The sequence below is a fragment of the Jaculus jaculus genome, chromosome 5 (genome assembly GCF_020740685.1).
Source record: "Jaculus jaculus isolate mJacJac1 chromosome 5, mJacJac1.mat.Y.cur, whole genome shotgun sequence".
NCBI classification, from domain to species: domain Eukaryota; kingdom Metazoa; phylum Chordata; class Mammalia; order Rodentia; family Dipodidae; genus Jaculus; species Jaculus jaculus.
The window spans coordinates 173209905-173228572 of record NC_059106.1 but is presented as its reverse complement, the minus strand read 5'-3'; the positions used below and the strand labels follow the sequence as shown (position 1 = coordinate 173228572).

General features: G+C 51.4%; 1 protein-coding gene across 3 annotated transcripts in view; it reads left to right on the top strand.

The window, feature by feature from the left end:
* The window catches only part of Togaram2 (TOG array regulator of axonemal microtubules 2), a 49440-nt gene that overhangs the window by 4787 nt on the left and 25985 nt on the right, over window positions 1-18668 (top strand). Inside the window, exons 3-9 of one of the 3 annotated variants that reach the window (XM_004669407.2) lie at window positions 441-716; window positions 3238-3449; window positions 4185-4363; window positions 10865-10911; window positions 14771-14937; window positions 17630-17768; window positions 17994-18158. In XM_004669407.2, coding sequence (XP_004669464.2) covers window positions 441-716; window positions 3238-3449; window positions 4185-4363; window positions 10865-10911; window positions 14771-14937; window positions 17630-17768; window positions 17994-18158 — 1185 coding nt within the window. The remainder of the gene's footprint in view (window positions 1-440; window positions 717-3237; window positions 3450-4184; window positions 4364-10864; window positions 10912-14770; window positions 14938-17629; window positions 17769-17993; window positions 18159-18668) is intronic. The other 2 variants (XM_045151088.1, XM_045151089.1) reach the window with 2 other exon arrangements.

Genomic DNA, 18668 nt, shown 5'->3' with positions numbered 1-18668 from the left:
AATGCTGACTCATGAGGAATTGAAGTGTGCACGAGAACATGGCTTGTTTCTAGTCACCAGCTTCTCCCCTCAGCCTGTGTTTGGTATCATCCATGCTCCGTGGCACCGAGTGAGCTCAGATCTGCCGCGCGGTGGACGCGGTTCCTGGGCAGACACCTTTCCTAAGCACGAGTGGTTTCTCCTCCATTATGTGCTAGGGCTGCATTTTGATTTTTGATGTTTATTCCCTGAAGACCTCATAAAATGGGCCTCCTTCAGGCCAGGCACTTCATAGACACTGAGTAAAGGCCTGCCCTGCCAGCAGGGTTCAAAATACGAGTGACTGGAACTCACCAAGCATACAACTAATTATTCCGAGGAAGCAAGACCAGTGAGTTTGAAGGTGCCTGGTGACACTCTGGACCCTGAGTGACAATCCACTCGTGCCTCTGTCTCCTCAGCCCCTGTACAGCCTGCACCGAGTGTCTTGCTAAGCGACGAGAGGCCATCAAAGCTGGCGAATGGTGGTGGGAACCCAGGAAGCCTCAAACCGGATGCTCCGTTGAAGAGCTGGCAAGCTAGGAATGGCTCCCTGGGGCACTTCGGCGCTCTGGCCTTGGGGCCCCGCCACCCATTGCTGGAGTCAGAGGCCAGCAGTGCAGCTCGGGACACTATCCAGATCAAAGACAAGCTCAAGAAGAGGCGGCTGTCAGAGGGCATGGCAGCATCCTCACAAGGTGAGCCCCTCTGGCCCTGCTGCCCACCATGCTCCCACCCTGAGGTCAGACACCCTCAGCTGCTCCCAGAGGACATGGCTGTGAAGCCTACCACCCACCTGCTCTGAGGTCAGAGACCCTAGGCTACCTAAGTCCTGAGGATCAGCAGGCATGCAGGTGGATCTCTGGGGTCCACTAGGGTTGGCTTGTGGATTCCCACCAAGGGAGAGCTGTCCTGCAGGGTGGGTGAGCAGGATGTGGAGAGGATGAAGTGTCACAGCCGATCTGGTGGCTTGTCGTTTAGGCTGTGCTAGGAATGTCAAGATGGCTACAGGCACCTGCCATTAGATGAAAAGGAAATGGAGGAGAGGGGAATAGGAGGAATTGATTGGCCCCTGTCATCCGCCTGGCACTCACTTGGCAATTTTTTATTTTATTTTATTTTTTTAATTTTTATTAACATTTTCCATGATTATAAAAATATCCCATGGTAATTCCCTCCCTCCCCACCCCCACACTTTCCCATTTGAAATTCCATTCTCCATCATATTACCTCCCCATTACAATCATTGTAATTACATATATACAATATCAACCTATTAAGGATCCTCCTCCCTTCCTTTCTCTTCCCTTTATGTCTCCTTTTTAACTTACTGGCCTCTGCTACTAAGTATGTTCATTCTCATGCAGAAGCCCAGTCATCTGTAGCTAGGATCCACATATGAGAGAGAACATGTGGCGCTTGGCTTTCTGGGCCTGGGTTACCTCACTTAGTATAATCCTTTCCAGGTCCGTCCATTTTTCTGCAAATTTCACAACTTCATTTTTCTTTACCGCTGAGTAGAACTCCATTGTATAAATGTTCACTTGGCAATTTTTGCAAGTGGTCCCATCTAGTCTAGTGTCCCACCTAGTGTCTGCATGACTGTTGCATCTCTGTGAACCAAAATGCCTGACAGAAACAGAGGGCATGAAGGGAAGAAAGAGGCATTTCCCTTCAGTTTCGTTCCATCAGGGTGTGGCAGCATCAGAGGCGGCTCAGTTCATGGCAGTAGCATGTGTGGTGGAGGCTGTTCACATCATGGTGAGCCTGACAGAGAGCAAGACTGAGCCAGGGGCTGAGCTGCCGTCTTCAGAGGCCTGCCCCTAGTGACGTCCAGCCAGACCTCATCTCCTAAAGTTTCTATAATTTCTCTTCTTTTCTTTTTCAAGGTAGGGTCTCATTAGCTCAGACTGACCTGGAATTCACTATGTAGTCTCAGGGTGGCCTCGAACTCACAGTGATTCTCCTACCTCTGCCTCCCGAGTGCTGGGATTAAAGGTGTGCACCACCACGCCTGGCTCAGTTTCTATAATTTCTCAAAATAGAACCACAGGCTGAGGACAGTGCTTAAAACATGAAAGTGTGGGGATATTTCAGATTCAAACCATAATAGAATATGAGGAACACACAGAGCAGAGTCAGCAGAGGTCACTGCTGTCCAGGACTGGAACCTGCTGTCCTGTCTCTTGACCAACACTGATCTTGTCTCTCTTTCTACCTATACTGCTTCTTAACTTTTTTTTTTTTTTTTTTTTTTTTTTTACTAGTTTTTTGAGGTAGGATCTTGCTCTATCCCAGGCTGACCTGGAATTCACTATGCAATCTCAGGGTAGCCTCAAACTCATGGTGATACTACTGCATCTGCCTCATGAGTACTGGGATTAAAGGCATGCGCCACCACTCCTGGTTCTGCTGACTTTGACTGGCAGCTCTATGAAATTCGATCAGCATGGCAAAGGATCCTTTGGGGGCTGGGGAGATGGCTCAGTGCATTGAGCAGTTGTCCCGCAGTGTGGGGATCTGAGTTTTGATTCCTAGCACACACGCAAAGTCTGCACAAGTGTAATCCCAGAGTTTGGGAGTGTAGATGCAGGATCCTAGGAGCAAGCTGGCTAGCTAGGTTAGCAGAATTGGCAAGCTTTGGGTTCAACTAAGAGACCCTGCCACAGTAAATAAGGTGGACAGCAGTTGAGGGAAGCACCCAAAGTCAACCTCTGCCCCTCCCACATGCATGGACGCTGGCACATATGCATGTACACCCACACATGCGAACACATATGCGTGTGTACATGCACACATAAGACACACACACACCGATCATCAGTACTGCCTTCTTGCTCAGTGTCATGGTGTGCATGGGGCTGGAGGTACATCTGCTCTCTCTCATCAGACACACACACACACACACACACACACACAGATCACAAGTACTGTCTGTTTGCTCAGTGTCATGGTGTGCGTAGGGCTGGAGGTGGGTCTTCCCTTTCTCATCACACACACACACACACACACACACACACACACACACACACACACCACACAATCACCAGTAATGTCTGCTTGCTCAGTGTCACGGTGTGCATGGGGCTGGAGGTGGATCTGCCCTTTCTCATCATCCCAGTGTCTGCCAGGACACAAGGTCTTGCTGCAGCATGAGAATCCCCGTCCACACCTCGTTTTCCAGACACTAACTCATTGCTCACCTCCACCCCTGTACAGCCTCTCTGGATCCTGGGGGAGGCCCCAAAGGAGCTCCTCTGAGGAGCACCATCCCCCGCACCAGTTCTCAGAGGCTGCTGAGGGTGCCCAGGCCCATGCCGCCCATCCAGAGCATCCCCACCACTCCTGAGACCAGAGGAACCAACGAGACGATCCTGGACCCACCTGGGAGCATGCAGGGTCCCCGAGACTCAGGAGCCCATGCTAGGGAGGTAAGGTGCCTCCACAGCTCTGGGCCATGCCTGCAAAGCTGTCTTTTTGTCTTTCCCTCCTTTACCACCCCACACCCTGCCATCTTATCTTCTCCGCAGGTATCTCAGGACGGCCCTCAAGGTCAGGGCGGCATTGGGAAGGGCTCAAGGCCCTCATTCACCTCTTCCCACAGCATCTCACACTGTTGCCACAGCTGGCCTGAGAGCGCTGAGTGACACACAGGGGCCTCAGGACACCTGTGCTTGCGTTGATGTCCTGGCGCTAGGCCAGGGCATCCTTATTGGGCCAAAGGCTTCATGTTCCAGAATCCCCCCTGCAGGGTCTCTCTGTTGAAAGCCAATGAATTGGCAGAGGGGACAGAATGCGGGGCTGGTTCTGCTCTATGCTTCATTGTTGTATGACCTTGGGCAAATCACACCCTCCCTGGGCTCTGTTCTGCACGTGTATAAAATTAGAAGTTGGGATCACATGTTTTGGAGGATCCCTTCCAGCTTTGATGTTCAAGCATTTTTCTGAAATGAGAAGACAAAAAAGAAATCCAAACATTAATGCAAACAATAATAAGGGCCGCCAGTTTTCCCACTGGGTATGGTCAGGAAGCAGGGGTGGTCAGGGGTGAGGGGCAAGGGATGTGTGACTTCCCAGCATTTCTTCCTTGCTGGCTTCTGGCAGGAGGAGCCACCTTCTGTGAGGTGCCTGGGATGAGTCCATGGACCAGAACCCCCTCCCCCCAGGTGCAGATTTCCCGGCAATACCTGCACTGCAGTGACGAGAAAGTGCACAAGTCCCTGGGAGGCATTGTGATCCCGCCCATCCCACAGGCCCGGATGCCTTCGGTCACCTCCTCCCACCGGCCTGGCCCCGTGGCTCTAGGCCAGGATGTCCTTACAGGACCAAGGGCATCAAACATACGGTAAGAGCATAAAGTCAAGCCTGCCATGTAGTCATCTCTCTTCCCCCAAGTTCTTGTCACCTCCTGGCTGAACCTCCCTGGCAGGCACAGTTTTGGGCTACTGCGTTTAGCGAGAGCAGAGCTTTCTAACCGTAGCCTCAGGTCTGAGAAGACTGCAAACGAACTCCAGACACATGCTCCACCACGCGCATCTGGCTTATGTAGGTACTGGGGAATTGAACCTGGGTCTGTAGGCTTCTCCGGCAAGCACCTTAATTGCTAAGCTATCTCTTCAGCCCTGTTTCCTACATTTTCTTAACATATATGGTTGCTATAGTGATGAACGAAATACAAATTATTTTAGGGCATGATTGAGTTCATGGTAGATCTTTGTTATTATGTATTTTCTTAACTGATGGATACTAAATACATAACCATTAGCCAGGCATGGTGGCGCATGCCTCTAATCCCAGCACTTTGGAAGCTGAGGTAAGAAAGATTGCTGTGAGTTTGAGGCCAGCCTGAAACTACATAGTGAATTCCAGGTCAGCCTGGGCTAGAGTGAGACCCTACCTTGAAAAATCAAATAAACAAATACAACCACTGATGTGTATGCGTGTATTGTATGCAAAACTTTTGGACTTAAAAAAGTGTCTTTATATACAGAAAAAATTGGGATTCAGTGAGGTAGAGACTTTGTGTTCTAATGAATGTGCTTGTACTAAGGACAGATGGCCAAAGCATCCATGGTCAGTCCAGACTGATGTCTGAGTGAGTGTGTTGGAGTGTGCGTGTGCCGGTGTCATGAGTGTGTACATGTTTGTGTGAATGTGTTGTCTGTGGTGCTTGTGTATGTATGTGTTTGTATGTCTGTGAGCACATGTGTGTCTGTGATTGTATATTTGTGTGAGTGTATACATCTGTGTGTACATGTCTGCAAACATGTGTGTGTATGTGTGTGTGTGTGTGTGTGTGTGTGTGTGTGTGCGCTTGTGAATTCTGGGTTTGGCTCACCTAGCACAGTCAGAGTCAGATTCCTGTTGTGACTTCTTCCTTCCCATGTCTTTTGTTTAAAATATATTTATGTTTATAGTTATATTTATTTATTTGAGAGAGGGAAATAGGGAGAGAGAGAAAGAGAGAGAGGGAGAGAATGGGTGCACCAGGGCTTTCAGCCACTGCAAATGAACTCCAGACACATGCACCACCTTGTTCATCTGGCTTACGTGGGTCCTAGGGAATTGAACTGAGGTCCCTTGGCTTCGCAGGCAAGTGCCTTAACCACTAGGCCATCTCTTCAGCTCCCTTCTTGTGTCTTTTGAGCTGATGTTCTGAAGTCTCCCATTTCTAGCATCCTTGCTCTCTCATCTTCTGGGCTGCTTCCTCTTAAAAAATATTTATTTATTCATTTACAAGCAGAGAGGGAGATATATATATATATATATGGAGAGAGAGAGAGAGAGAGAGAGAGAGAGAGAGAGAGAGAGAGAGAGAGAGAGAGAATGGGCATTCAGGGCCTCCAGCTAGTGCAAATGAACTCCAGATGCATATGCCACTTTGTGCATCTGGCTTTATGTGGGTCCTGGAGAATCAAGCCAGGTTTGTTAGGTTTTGCAGGCAAGCTCCTTAACCACTGAGCAATCTCTCCAGCCCTGCTTCCTCTTTCCATTTAGACTCATGTCCTCAGCATTCTCCAGCTCCTTGGGGTGTGGGATCCTGTCCGTGCCCCTGCTTCTGTGTGCGCTCTCTCTGTTCTGCTTTCACCTCATCTCACACCACTGCCTCCTTGCCTCCTGCGCGCAGGCACCTGCCTCTTCCTCCCCTCTGCTCATCAGTGCTGCTCTTTGCTCTGATGCCAACCAGTAGCCTGCCTCCCTCCTCACCGCTCTCCATTGCCTTGCATCGTTGGGATTGTGGCTCGCCCTTGAGCTTCTTTCATTCTTCTCCTGCCTATGCCTCTGGCCGGATTTTCAGGGCGGTCTCCCGCCTGTTCTCTTTCATTCCTCTCTTAAATCTGGCCATTTCTGACATCTTTGGCTTGCTCCTAGGGCCACTGCTGGCCTGGAGCCCGCAGGATCATGTGGGTGTGCTGACGGTGTGCACATCTCCTAGAGGCCCGTGCTTCTGCTGGGCATCTCCAGCTCCTCACTGCCCATCTGGTCCACCTCAGGAGGGAGAGGTCATGCCATTGTCATAGCAACACAGGCACCTGGCACTTCCCCACACCACCCCTCCCAGCACCCCTAATTCCCATGGAGGCACCGTGTGCCGTGAGGAGCCGCTGGGTCTTCAGCTCTTCTCTGTGCCGCTGGCCCCTTGGGCCTCCCTGTGCTGCTCACTCTTGTCACTTCCCCATGGCTGGCTTTCTTCTTTCTTTGCCATTTTTATTAGTTATGGACATACTTACTATGTAAACAGCACATGTTGGAACCATTCTTTCCCCATCCCTGACCTGTTTTCCAAAGGGATCTTCCTCATTGGGGATGCAGGTCAACCCCACGGGGATTGTGGGTCATGCATTGTGGGGCAGCAGTCAGTTATTGGGGAAAGGCAGTGGCTCTAACAATCTTTCCGCCCCTCTTCCACAAAATTCCCTGAGCCATGTTGGGTGTGTTTTAAGTCTACCTCAGTGATGGGCTCTTAGGAGCCTCTGGATCTCTGGTTTGGTAGGTGTTGCGTGTCCTAAGTGTCTATCTCCTCCACCCTTGTGTTGATATCGGGTTCACCAAGAAAGCTGCACTCTTGCTCATCTCCCCAGCTCCTTTGTGGCTTCAGCTGGGGTCACGGTGAAGTGCGCTGGGTGGTTTATCCCCACGGCTTTCTTCTGAGGACAATGGTGCAGAGGCTCCCAGATGACTTGTCCTTATGGTTTCCTTCTGCCTTCAACTCTGGCTCCTTCTTGAAGTCACCCAAGGGCTCCTCTGCGGCCCTTTGCTCCACATTCTCATCTTCCATTTTACCCACATACGACTGTTCTAGAACCTCCATCTTCATTCACCTCTAAGTGTTTGTAGCTTTGAGAGGAGACTCCTCCATTTAATCCCTTATTTTTTTTTCACTTTTTATTTTGATGTCATTATTTTTTTTTCTCTCCCGTTATGTATGTCTTGTGTAGGTAGTGTCAGCCACTGTGAAGTCATGAGTTGATAACAATGTCACTTTGTGTCTGGAAGACAGCACATAAGCAGTCCGGCCCCTTCTTTCCGCCACCTCTTCTGCAATGGCCCCTGAGCCTTGGAGGGTGTGATGGAGATGTCTCACTTAGTGCTGAACACTCCAGTGTCACTTCTCAAAACTATGGTGAGTTTTGAGTCACCTGAGTGGTTACCGCCATCTGAAAAGGAAAGCTCTTCTAGCCAAAAGTGAGAGTAAAATTTATAAATGGATATGAATGTCATGAACATAATTATTTAGAGGGCCGTTTGGTGGGCATAATATATCCATTTAGCCAGACAACTGTAGTAGTTTCCCTCATAGGGCTTATAACCTCCCAAACCATAGGCTTTAAAAAATATTTTATTTATTTGAGAGAGAAAACAAGGTAGATGGAGACAGAGAATGGGCACGCCAGGGTCTCTAGCTGCTGCAAACAAACTCCAGATGCATGTGCTACCTTGTATATCCAGCTTTATGTGGGTATTGAGGAATCAAACCTGGGTCCTTTGGCTTTGCTGGCAAGTGCCTTAACCATGAAGCTATTTTTCCAGCCCCAAGATATAGGTTTTTGATTGGCTTTTCAGTACCAGGCAGGAATTCCCTCCTCTGGGGCAGGCCTCAAGTTCCTCCATAACAGACATGGCACCATTGCGTCAGTTGGTATAATCTGGCCTAGCTGGCCATCCATAGAGCTTGCAGAAGCCACCGCAGGTTAACACTGTTGATTCACTTTGTCTTATGTAAACCTCATTTTATTCTTTTAAAAATACATTTTATTTTTACTCATATTTTTATTTGACAGAGAAAGGGTGGGGAGAGAATGGGTGCCAGGGCCTCCAGCCACTGAAAACATACTCCAGATGTGTGCACCTCCTTGTACATCTGGTTAATGTGGGTTCCAGGGAATTGAACCTGGGTCCTTTGGCTTTGCAGGCAAATACCTTGGCCGCTAAGTCATCCCTTCAGCCCCTCATTTTATTCTTTACCTTGGAGCAGTACAGGGCATGGGCATATCTCAAGAGCCTCTGGGGCCTCCATGATGCCAGGACTGGTGCCTGGCATAAATAGGTTGCATCGTAAATCCGTGTTCTGTCCTGCGTGGTGGTGACTGGGGTCTCTCTGCACTGACTGTGCATGAGTACGAAGTTCACCTCACTCCGTGTCATCTGCTGCTCAGTTCATTCATCTATCCATCCACCTGTCTACCCGTTTACTCGCTTAGGCACAATTAAGCACGGGCTGGGTACCCGCTGAGTACCACACAGCCTGCACTCTAGTGATCTCGAGGACAGCTGCACAGACATGACTGAGTCCGAGGGAGGAGGTAAGATGGAAGGAAGGAAGGCTGCCCTGGATGTTGAGAAGCCTAGAGAAAAACCATGCGAGTCATAGTGGGAAGACTTCTTGGGGGGCTTTTGAGGGAGGGATGGTACAAAATAGAGGAGGGAGAGCCATGAGGAGGGGAATGATGGAGGCATTTAGGGCGCTGCCAGAAGTGCTTATGAGACAGGCTGGCAGACTGACTGAGGGTCCCACGCATGCTCGCCTGAGGAGTGTGAGCTCTGTCCTGAAGGAATAAGGTGACTCCAAGGGCTTTGGTGTGGAGGTGAGACTAGCTCTGATTTCAAAAGATCACCATGGCAACCATGGAGTGATGTGGGCAGCTTGGGCCAAGGCAGGGGCTGTGACAGGAACGGAGGGGAGACACCCATGTCCCCCGAGCAGGGCAGGGTCAGATGTGACGGGTCCACCGCAGTGAAGACAGGTGAACACAATGGTGGCCTTTGTGGCCTTGCCACCTGGCCACTGACTGGGTGTGCGGCCAGCGAGGGTGGGGGTGGATGGCCCTGGGCCGGGGCTCCCGCTTCTGCAGCTATATGGACCGGAGCCTTCTGTGGAGACAGGGAGTGGGGAGGAGGGGCTGCGCTGAGGTACTGGGGAGACCAGCCGTGGGTTCTGCTTGCGGTGTCCTGGGACACACCCTGCTTTGATGTGCGACTGGAGCGGGAGGGGCCGTGGTGGAGGGAGGGACTGGACTCTGCTCTGTAAGTGGACAGTGGTAGAGGATCTGAAGGGCAGGCTCTGCCCCGCGTCATGCCTCTGGCCTGTCACTGTGGAGTCTCAGGAAGAAGACCGGAGACTGCCCAAGGGCTTCAGATGGAAAGAAACGGATCACCCCTTCTCTTGACCCTACCCTCTTGAAACAAAGGGTGGTTGCGAGCTCCAATGGCAAAGATACGTTGGGTATCTAGGAACACTTCCTTCCTGTGTCCAGCTCACACAGTCCTCCAGGCGGGTCTGGACCCAAGAGGCTGCACCTGTTCCCTGTGGCAGCTCAGAGGCTTGGATGGAACAGGCTTCACTTGAAACTCAGTTTCCCCAGTGTGCTTAGGGTTCCCCTTGACCTCCACAGTCCCCCATGTCGAGGCAGATGCTGATGTCTGCTCTCTAGCCACCCTGGCAGAAGTCATTCTGCTGAGTGAAACCAGTAAGGCCAGAACACACAGGATCCTTTGTCTGGTCTCTTCACAGTGGCTTCTTCACCCGCCAACACCATGGATCATAACACCTATGTCCTTCCTGCTTCCCCAGTGAGGGGTCCTGTCACATGCTACATAGCTGGCCTGCTCAGGAGTCTAAGTTCCGTGAGGGCAAGAATCTTAGTCTGTCATGCTGCCATTCTATTCTTTTGGACTGAGCTGTGTTCAGCACACAGTAGGTGTTCAGCAACTAGCTGGTACACAATAGGTCTTCAGTGCGGATCTGTTGTAGAAGCCGGTGGTACTGCTTATCTGAAATGTTACAGTGAAAGCCTGTACCAGGGAACGGTCCCCATCTCCTTTCCTATGGATAATTGGGGTTTAATTTCTGGTACAAGATGGGGGTGACTTCCTGTCACAACAAAGGGGTCCCATCTCTTTAGATTCCACTGGGGGGAGGGTGAAGGAGAAAAGTACTCTTTAGGGGGCTCTCTGAGCTCTCCTGGGGTTGTAGATCTGAGCTCTGGGCAGCTCACCATCCTGTGTTGCGGTCCTCACTCCACCAGCCAGGAGGCCATGGCCGGGATGGCGGGGAGGGAGGGCGGAGGCAGGAACGCTCTGTAGGAGAGCAGTTTCCTAGAGGATGCCGCTGCCACTGCCTGGGGAATCGATGGCCAGGAACCTCCAAGGCCAGCCGGAGTTGATGGGCACTCAACCAACTGCATGTTTACAGAGGGCACTAACTTTCTCGCTGCTTGGCAGGGACGCCTGCTCCATTCCATGCCCCATCGCCGTCCCCCTGCCCCGGAGTTCCTCTGGGCTCCTTTGCTGGTCGTTCTAGCTTCCTGGCTCTCACTGAGCTCTTTTTCTCCTCTATTTTTTAAAGATTGGCTCAGGAGAGTGGGCCTCAGGAGAAGACCCTTAAATCTCTAGGTATGTATTCCCACGAGCACGTCCTCTCGTTTGTGCTTCTTTGTCTTCCCCGGTGGGCTGTGGAATTAGGCCAGAAGAGACCCGAGGGCTCTCGCGTCAGCATCAAGGACCTCATTTCACGGATGAATGGATAAGCTGACATTACCATAGTCCCATGCTGAAAGGTGGCATCAGACCTGGGCCAGAGGCCAGAAAGAAAACAGTGCTTATTGGCACGTGCTCTGCCAAGCACTGAGACACGTAGCTCACGTAGCTTGGCCCATTCATGTCTGCTGAGCTGTCATCATTTGACAGATGTGGGGACACACTGAGGCTCAGTGAGGGGACTCTCCCTGCTCTGGAAACCTGGGAAGCAGCCTTGTCAGTTTGCAGGTGGGTGGCACAGCTACCCAGAGGGGCTAGTACTTTTTACAATGGCCCCTTGCTCTATTTTAAGCCTGAAGAGATGTCTTCACTGGACATTACACCACCCCCTACAAACGCTTCTGCCAGCTGTCCCCGTAGGTTCAAATGTCAGGGGAACAGAGCTAAGCCCAGGCTAGAAGTCAGGGAGCAGGGAGACCAACAGCTTTCAGTTGGGATGAGGGAGATGGGAGGGAAGAGGGTGAGAGGGAAAAGGGATCATTTCAAGGCCAGTGACCTCCCTCTGTGGAGAGGGAGCCTGGGAAAGGAAACTGGGCGGAGGCTGGAGCAGTGCACCTCCTGCAGGCGAGGTGAGGGGAACTCTGAATCCAGGCTGCAGGTGGCAGCTGCCATGATGGTTGGCAGGAGGGACAGCTGGAGGAGGCCTAGACTAGTGCCCAGGAGGCCCAGGAAAGACACTGAGCTGAGCCTGAGAGGCAGGCCTGGCAGGTGACAACTTGGTGACAGCTGTTTCTTCTCCTGACTCCCTGGCCTAGCTATATGGATGAGTCTGTGGTCTGTGGTGATGCACAGGTGCCCTAAGTGTCCTTAGATGCTACCACTGAGTTGGCTGTCATGGGGGTTTGGCCAGGAGACCCTGATATAAGGACCTGTGGATAGGGTGGATTGCTAAGTCGAGGCTTTTTAGGTATCCATTATAGATATTGCTGAGGAAGTGGGTGTATTAAAGACCTTACAGTGTTGTTTGCCCCTGTGTCTGGCAGCTGGTGTTGCAGTCAGGTTCATATTGCTGGTAGAGATCACCCAACCAAGAGCAGCTTGTGGGAAAAAAATAGGTTTATTTTGGCGTATAGGCTCAAGGGGGAAGTTCCATGATAGGAGTGAAAATTGTGGCATGAGCAGAGGGTGGACATCACCCCTGGCTAACATCAGGTGGACAACAGGAACAGGAGTGTGTGCCAAACATTGGCATGATGAAACTGGCTATCACACACATAAGCCCACCTCCAACAATACACTGCCTCAAGGAGGCATTAATTCCAAAATCTCCATCAGCTGGGAACCTAGCATTCAGAACACCTAAGTTTATGGGGAACACCTGAACCAAACCACAACATTCTGCCCCTGGCCTCCATAAACTGACAACCATACATGATATAAAATACAATGTATTCAGTCCAACTTTAAAAGTCCCCATAGTTTTCATCTATCCCAATGATGTTCAAAGATCCCCATAATCCCAGATATTTTAACTAAGCCATATTACAAAAAAATCCCCCCAAAACCCATAATGGCACAGAATAAATATTCACACTGCAAAATATGGCATTAGGCATAGCAAGAAATATTTAGCCAATACAAGACTTAAAACAAGGCAAACATCAAACTTCGTAGCTTTAAGCCCAACAACTCTAGTCAGTGACAAATCTCTAAGTCCGATAATTCTAACCAGCAACAAGTCTCTGGACTTCCAATTCCACCCCTCCAGCTAGGCTATTCACAGCCCTGGAAAACTCCATCTGGGGCTGGCAGCTCTCCTTGGCAGCCATCTTGTGGTCCTGGCATCTCCACTGCAACCCACTGTTCTTCCTCGTGGCCGCATGGGGTCTCCCTGTAGACATCCAGCAAACCTGCTTCTCACTGCCCATGCCATTTCCAAAACACAAGACCACAATTCAAACTCAGTGACCCTCTCTTTCTTGCATTTCTTATACTCTACAATACCAGGTAGGGTGCCAGTTTGTTAATCTAGGGGGGAATTAAGCAGTCTTTGAAGAATAGAATACTCTTTGAGCACTCAGGCCCCTTCAAAAGAGTCTACATTCTTCCTGTTGCCCCGGTGCAGGTCAGCTGGCCCAATCTCAAAGGTTGTAATATATATATTTAATATATATATATTCTCATATAATTGCAGCTGAACAGGCAGAAGTTCACCCAAAGATTTCATTTCTGTGCCATATCCCTCTGCTCACACTAGTTCATTTCTACACAAAGCAGCTCTGCACGATGTCTCAGGACATGGGCATAACAGCAAGCTTCCCACATAAACTGGCAGCCCAGTCCAGGCAAAGCTCTTTCTCACCCTCATAAGTCAAACCTCACAGTCCATAGTTCTTACTGCATTCAGGTCTTTCAACTCTGACCCGAACAGTCCATCAAGCTGGACTTACAACACTTCAAGGCATCTCTTAGGCCAAGGTTTCAAATCCTTCCACATTCCTCTTGAAAATCAGCTACAAAAGGCCAAAGCCACACAGTCAGGAGTCTAGCAGCAAATGATCCCACTTCTGGTACCAACTATACTGTTGCAGTCAGGTTCACATTGCTGGTAGAAATCACCCAATCAAGAGTAGTTTGAGGGAAAAAGAGGTTTATTTTGGGTTGTAGGCTTGAGGGGGAAGCTCCATGATGGCAGGGAAAATGATAGCATAAGCAGAAGGTGGACATTACCCCCTGGTCAACACCAGATGGACAACAGGAACAGGAGAGTGTGCCAAACATTGGCATGGGGAAATTGGCTATAACACCCATAAGCCCATCCCCAACAATACACTGCCTCCAGGAGGCGTTAATTCCAAAATCTCCATCAGCTAGAAACCTGGCATTCAGAACACCTGAGTTAATGGGGACGCCTGAGCCAGACACCACAGCTGGGGATGAGTTGCCCCACAGCACACAGTGGGGCTCCCGCACCGTTGCTTGGAGCTGAGGGCTGCCCAGAATCTTGTGGCTTTCCTGCCGACTTTGCCCTGCTTAGTTGTCCTCAACCACCTGCCCTTGGCCGCACTTTTGACTTCTTAGCCCTGCTTTACCACGGGCTCTTCATCCTCCTCCCCCTTTCCAAGCAGAGGGGTCTTCCACAGGAGGCACGGACTGTGCAGAAGACCCAGTGAGCAGAGAGCTGTGCAGAAGGTCAGATTCAAGACCCCCTCCAGTTTTGGGCACCCCCAGATGGTGGAGCCCGTTAGCTGGTGAGAAAATTAAGGATATTAAAAAAAAAATGTAAATCTATTGATTGGGATAATATAAAGAGATGCTCTAGAAATGATATTGTTTGGAGATCAACTTGTACTTGAATCAATCACAAGGACATCTGAAGGTCACTAGGCCTCATCTTTTCCGTCTGTGAAATGAGAGGGTCAGACTAGCTTCCTGTAAGTTCTCTGGCCCCTTCAACTTGGCTGGGCACTGTGTTTCCTGTTTCCCACCCCTTCAACTTGGCTGGGCACTGTGTTTCCTGTTTCCCACCCCTGCACATCTTAGAAGCAGCAACAGAGTGATTGCTTGCTTTGTGAATGACTGGGTGGGTGGGTGGATAGACAGATGAATGGGGAATGATGGAATGAGCCTCTAGAGAGCAAACCTGACGTCCCCACTAGGGAAGTGTTGATCAGGAGGGTGGAGAGGGGAGCTTCTTCTCCGTACAGTCCGTACAGTCCTCCTCCACCCAGAGCCAGGGCCCTGCTCAGCGCCATGTCTGCGCTTAACTCCTCAGAGCCAAAGCCCTTGGCCCCAGCCGTCAGAGCCAAGTCTGCCGCAGCCCCTGACCAGTCCCTGGCTTCATCACCGCCAGTCCGCGTGCTGACAGCTTTGTCTTTCGGCCACACCAAAGGAGCCCACCCCTTGATGAAAGCAGAGGACCAGAAGGAGACCAGCACCAAGGTATTAGGGAGGCAAGAGGAGCTGAAGTGAAACTGGTTGAAGGAAAGCACGCTTGTGGGACCGGGTGTGGGGCCAGCCGGGAGGCAGGGAGGCCGATCAGGGAGAGCCGAGGCTGCTGCCCAAGCCCTTGCAGCCAGCACTGTGGACAGCTGGAGACGAGGGCTGTGCAAAGTGAGGGAGCAGCAGGGAGGTGGGGAGGAGGAGGGTGGGCACCGGGCACAGGGAAGAGCATGGCGGGTCCCCGAGCGGCGGCAGGGGAGGAGGAAGGACAGCGGGAAGTCGGGTGTGGGTTGGCAGGATGCTGTGCAGAGCGCGGACGGCTTAGGTGAGCCACGCTGAGTAATTTGAACTGACCCCCAAGATAGCAACCAAGAGGCAGCTGACTCAGAGCTTGATGGGCCAAATCTCTTCTTGACAGGTTGACAAATACACTGTACTCCTAAGGTGACCTTGGGGGGAAGGTAGCTTGTCTTTCCTGGTTGGGATGAATTTGGTGAACCGTGGCAGAGCCACTGTGAGTCCTCCCCAGCCCTGAGCTCCTCCTCTGACCCAGATAAAACAGTTCAGCAGAGAACATGGACCAAGGGCCCCTCCCTGCGTGTGCTGTGCTATTGACAGGGTTGCCCCGGGTAACGATGACAGGGCCAGGCTCCCCTCTCTCCAGGGGGACATGAAAACTCCCTTCAGCAACTTGACTTCATCGTCTAGCCTGCCTCAGCCACTCAGCCCATGCTCATCCTGCAGACCTTGGCCTTACAAATCACTTCCCTCATGTTATCCCAATTCTAAGGTGCCACTTGTTCTCCATCTCCTGTTGTTCTGACCCAACCACTCCAGAGCGCCAACTCCAGTGTCAACCATCTTCGCCAAACCATGCCCAGCGTGCACTGGCTCTCTGTTAGCTTTTCCATCTTAATGGGACAAAACCCAAACCCAAAGCAAAACTACTGAGCATCGCTTCCCACTGTCTCTTAAATGTGGTTCAGCCGGGCTTTAGTCTCCACTGCCCCTGTGACCTTCAGCAGCCCACGCAGCCCCACGCCAGTCCTCATCCCCTCACCTGCGCGGTAGCCTGTGACTCAGCTTGTAGCACCTCTCTCTTGAATTGTTCCCCCTGGGGATGGAATGAGGTGGGCCCTTTCTTGGTCCTCTGTCTTCCTGCTCTCCTTTGCTGGTCCCTCCATCTTTCTGACTCCTGGACGTCAAGTCCCCCAGAGCTTCATCGTCTGGTCTCTGTCAAGTATCCTCTCCTGGATGAGGGCTCCCAATGCCCTTGCCAGTCCACATTCCTCTGACTGCCCCAATCTCCACTTAGATACCTAGCTAGATTTCAAACCTACCATGCCTCAAACTTAATTCCCAAACCCTTTTCTCACAGGGTCCCTACTCAGCCAATGGCAGCACCAGCCTTCCAGCCAGCTGCCAGGCCTGACTCTTCATGCTCTCCCCCACCTTGTATGTCTGCAGAGCCAGCTCTCCTGGTGACGTGTGCCAGGAGCCTGCCTGTCCCACTGTCCCCATTTGCATTATGCTCATCTACCTCCCTCACTTTGGCTCCAATGTCCCGTTCTTCCCCAGTGGCTCTCCTTGCTCCCACCTGCTCTAGATTCTTCCATGGTGGAGCCAGTGTGGGCCTTGGCAGATGGAGGTTGGAGTCTTCTATGATTGTGCATAGGGGGAGGTCAGTGAAGAGACTCTAGGGTCCATTTCTTTATTTAAGAGACAGAAAAAGGCAGAGAGACAGAGAGAATGGGCGCACCAGGGCCTCCAGCCACTGCAAACGAACTCCAGATGCATGCACCCCCTTGTGCATCTGGCTTATGTGGGTCCTAGAGAGTCGAACCCGGTTCCTTTGGCTTTGCAGACAAACGCCTTAGCTGCTAAGCCATCTCCTCGCCCTCTAGGGTCCATTTTTACAATTCCTTTCTTTCTTTTTTTTTTTTGTTTTTTTTGTTTTTTGAGGTAGGGTCTCACTCTAACCCAGGCTGACCTGGAATTCACTATGGAGTCTCAGGGTGGCCTTGAACTCACAGCGATCCTCCTACCTCTGCCTCCCAAGTGCTGGGATTAAAGGTGTGTACCACCACGCCTAGCTATGTTTTACAATTTCTTATGAGTATCAAGATAGTTGAAATAAAATGTTATGAAAATTCAACCCTTGGAGAAGCCATTTTCCCAAAATGAATGTCAGATCCTCAAGACCTTTAATGGTCTTGTGTCCCCAGTCTTTGCTGTGCCCACATGGCCCAGCATGGAATAGATGCTGCCACTTCCCGGCCTAGTACCCGACACTAGTCAGTGTTCCCCACTCGTGTTGGGCACATCTGGCCTCAGTGCCTTTGTGCCCATGCTTCCAGAAACTGTGTGGCTTGCTTCCTCTCTCCACTGATCCCACATTTCAACCGAAGGGAGTCCTGTGGGCTTTCGTATGTAAAGCCAAAGCCACTGTCACCTTACCTTACTTCTAGCAACCTCGTGTGACATTAAAGAGTCGTCTGTTTCTTGTTTATCTTCCCCCGTGTTTCATGAAGCTTCGAGGAGCTTAGGACTCACTCCTTTTGTTTTTATCCATTCTGGAACAGTGACTGACATGTGGGGGGAAACCATCATGTTTGATGATTGAATGAATGAGCGCACAGGAAGACTGGTTGGGTCCTGGAGATTAATGGAGTTTGATTTGACCTTGTACCAGGTCCAAGTCACCATTTCCAAGTGTGCCCAGGAGAAGATACGGCTGAAGCAGCTGGAGGAGGTGGAGCGGCCCTGCGGGGTGCAGGAGCTGGAGCGGCAGCTGGCTTCCCGGGGCTCCCGGAGAGCCTTAGTGAAGCAAGGTGCGGACGCCAAGGACGGGACACTCCTCCGAGGAAAGATCTCGGTCAACTCTTGGGTTTTCAACCCTCAAAGAGAGGAGTCGCCCACAGCTCCCCACTGTCCCCAGTGTGAGAGAGGACAAGGAGCCATGTCCCCTCTCCTACTGCCTGTGCTAGGCCCATTGCCACAGGACCTGGGGGGCCGGGGCAGGCAGGACCTGCTCAGTCCTAGGCCTTTCTCTACAGGCCTCCTTCCTCTGCGGAGCAGCGGGGCCTCGTCTGCGTCCACCCGCCTGAGCAGCCCACGCAGGAGCAACATGGGCATCATCCTGAGGAAACGGGCCAATCGCGCCTCACTGCCCAGCATCCCCGTGAGCAGGCGGGAGCCCAGCTTTGCCCGTCATGCTTCAGGTGGGCTTCGGACCTTTGCCCTCAATGGTCTTGGGGTGCTTTGCGGCATGGCAAGTGAGACCTTATTTGACTGGCTTTGACTGGTTGCCCTTGTTCAAGATGAGGTAAAGGGGTGGTCACCTTTCTTGGGGCAGGGGAAGAGAGAGAGAATAAATGAATGATGAATGTCTAGGGACCCAGGATGTCACACCTGGGATTGTGGTAGCCTGGTCAGTGTGTCCACTTGATGTGAAGTGTCCTAGGGATGGGGCAAAGTGCCTCTGAAGAAGTAACTAGAAACACCAGGGAGAGGAAGGAGGCGGGTTCTGGGGAGCTCTTAGCTGTCTGCCTGTGGCTTCGCACTGCTGGGGCTGGGCAAGGCTGGTTAGAGACTGGAATCACTGGGGTGGCAGGGCCAGCTAGGACCTCTGGGAAGGTGAAGAGACCAGCAGAGGCCCTGTCCCACTCTCCCAGAGGGGCTTCTATTCTGTCTTCCTTTTATGTATACTGGGCATTCAAGTGAGCCTTCAT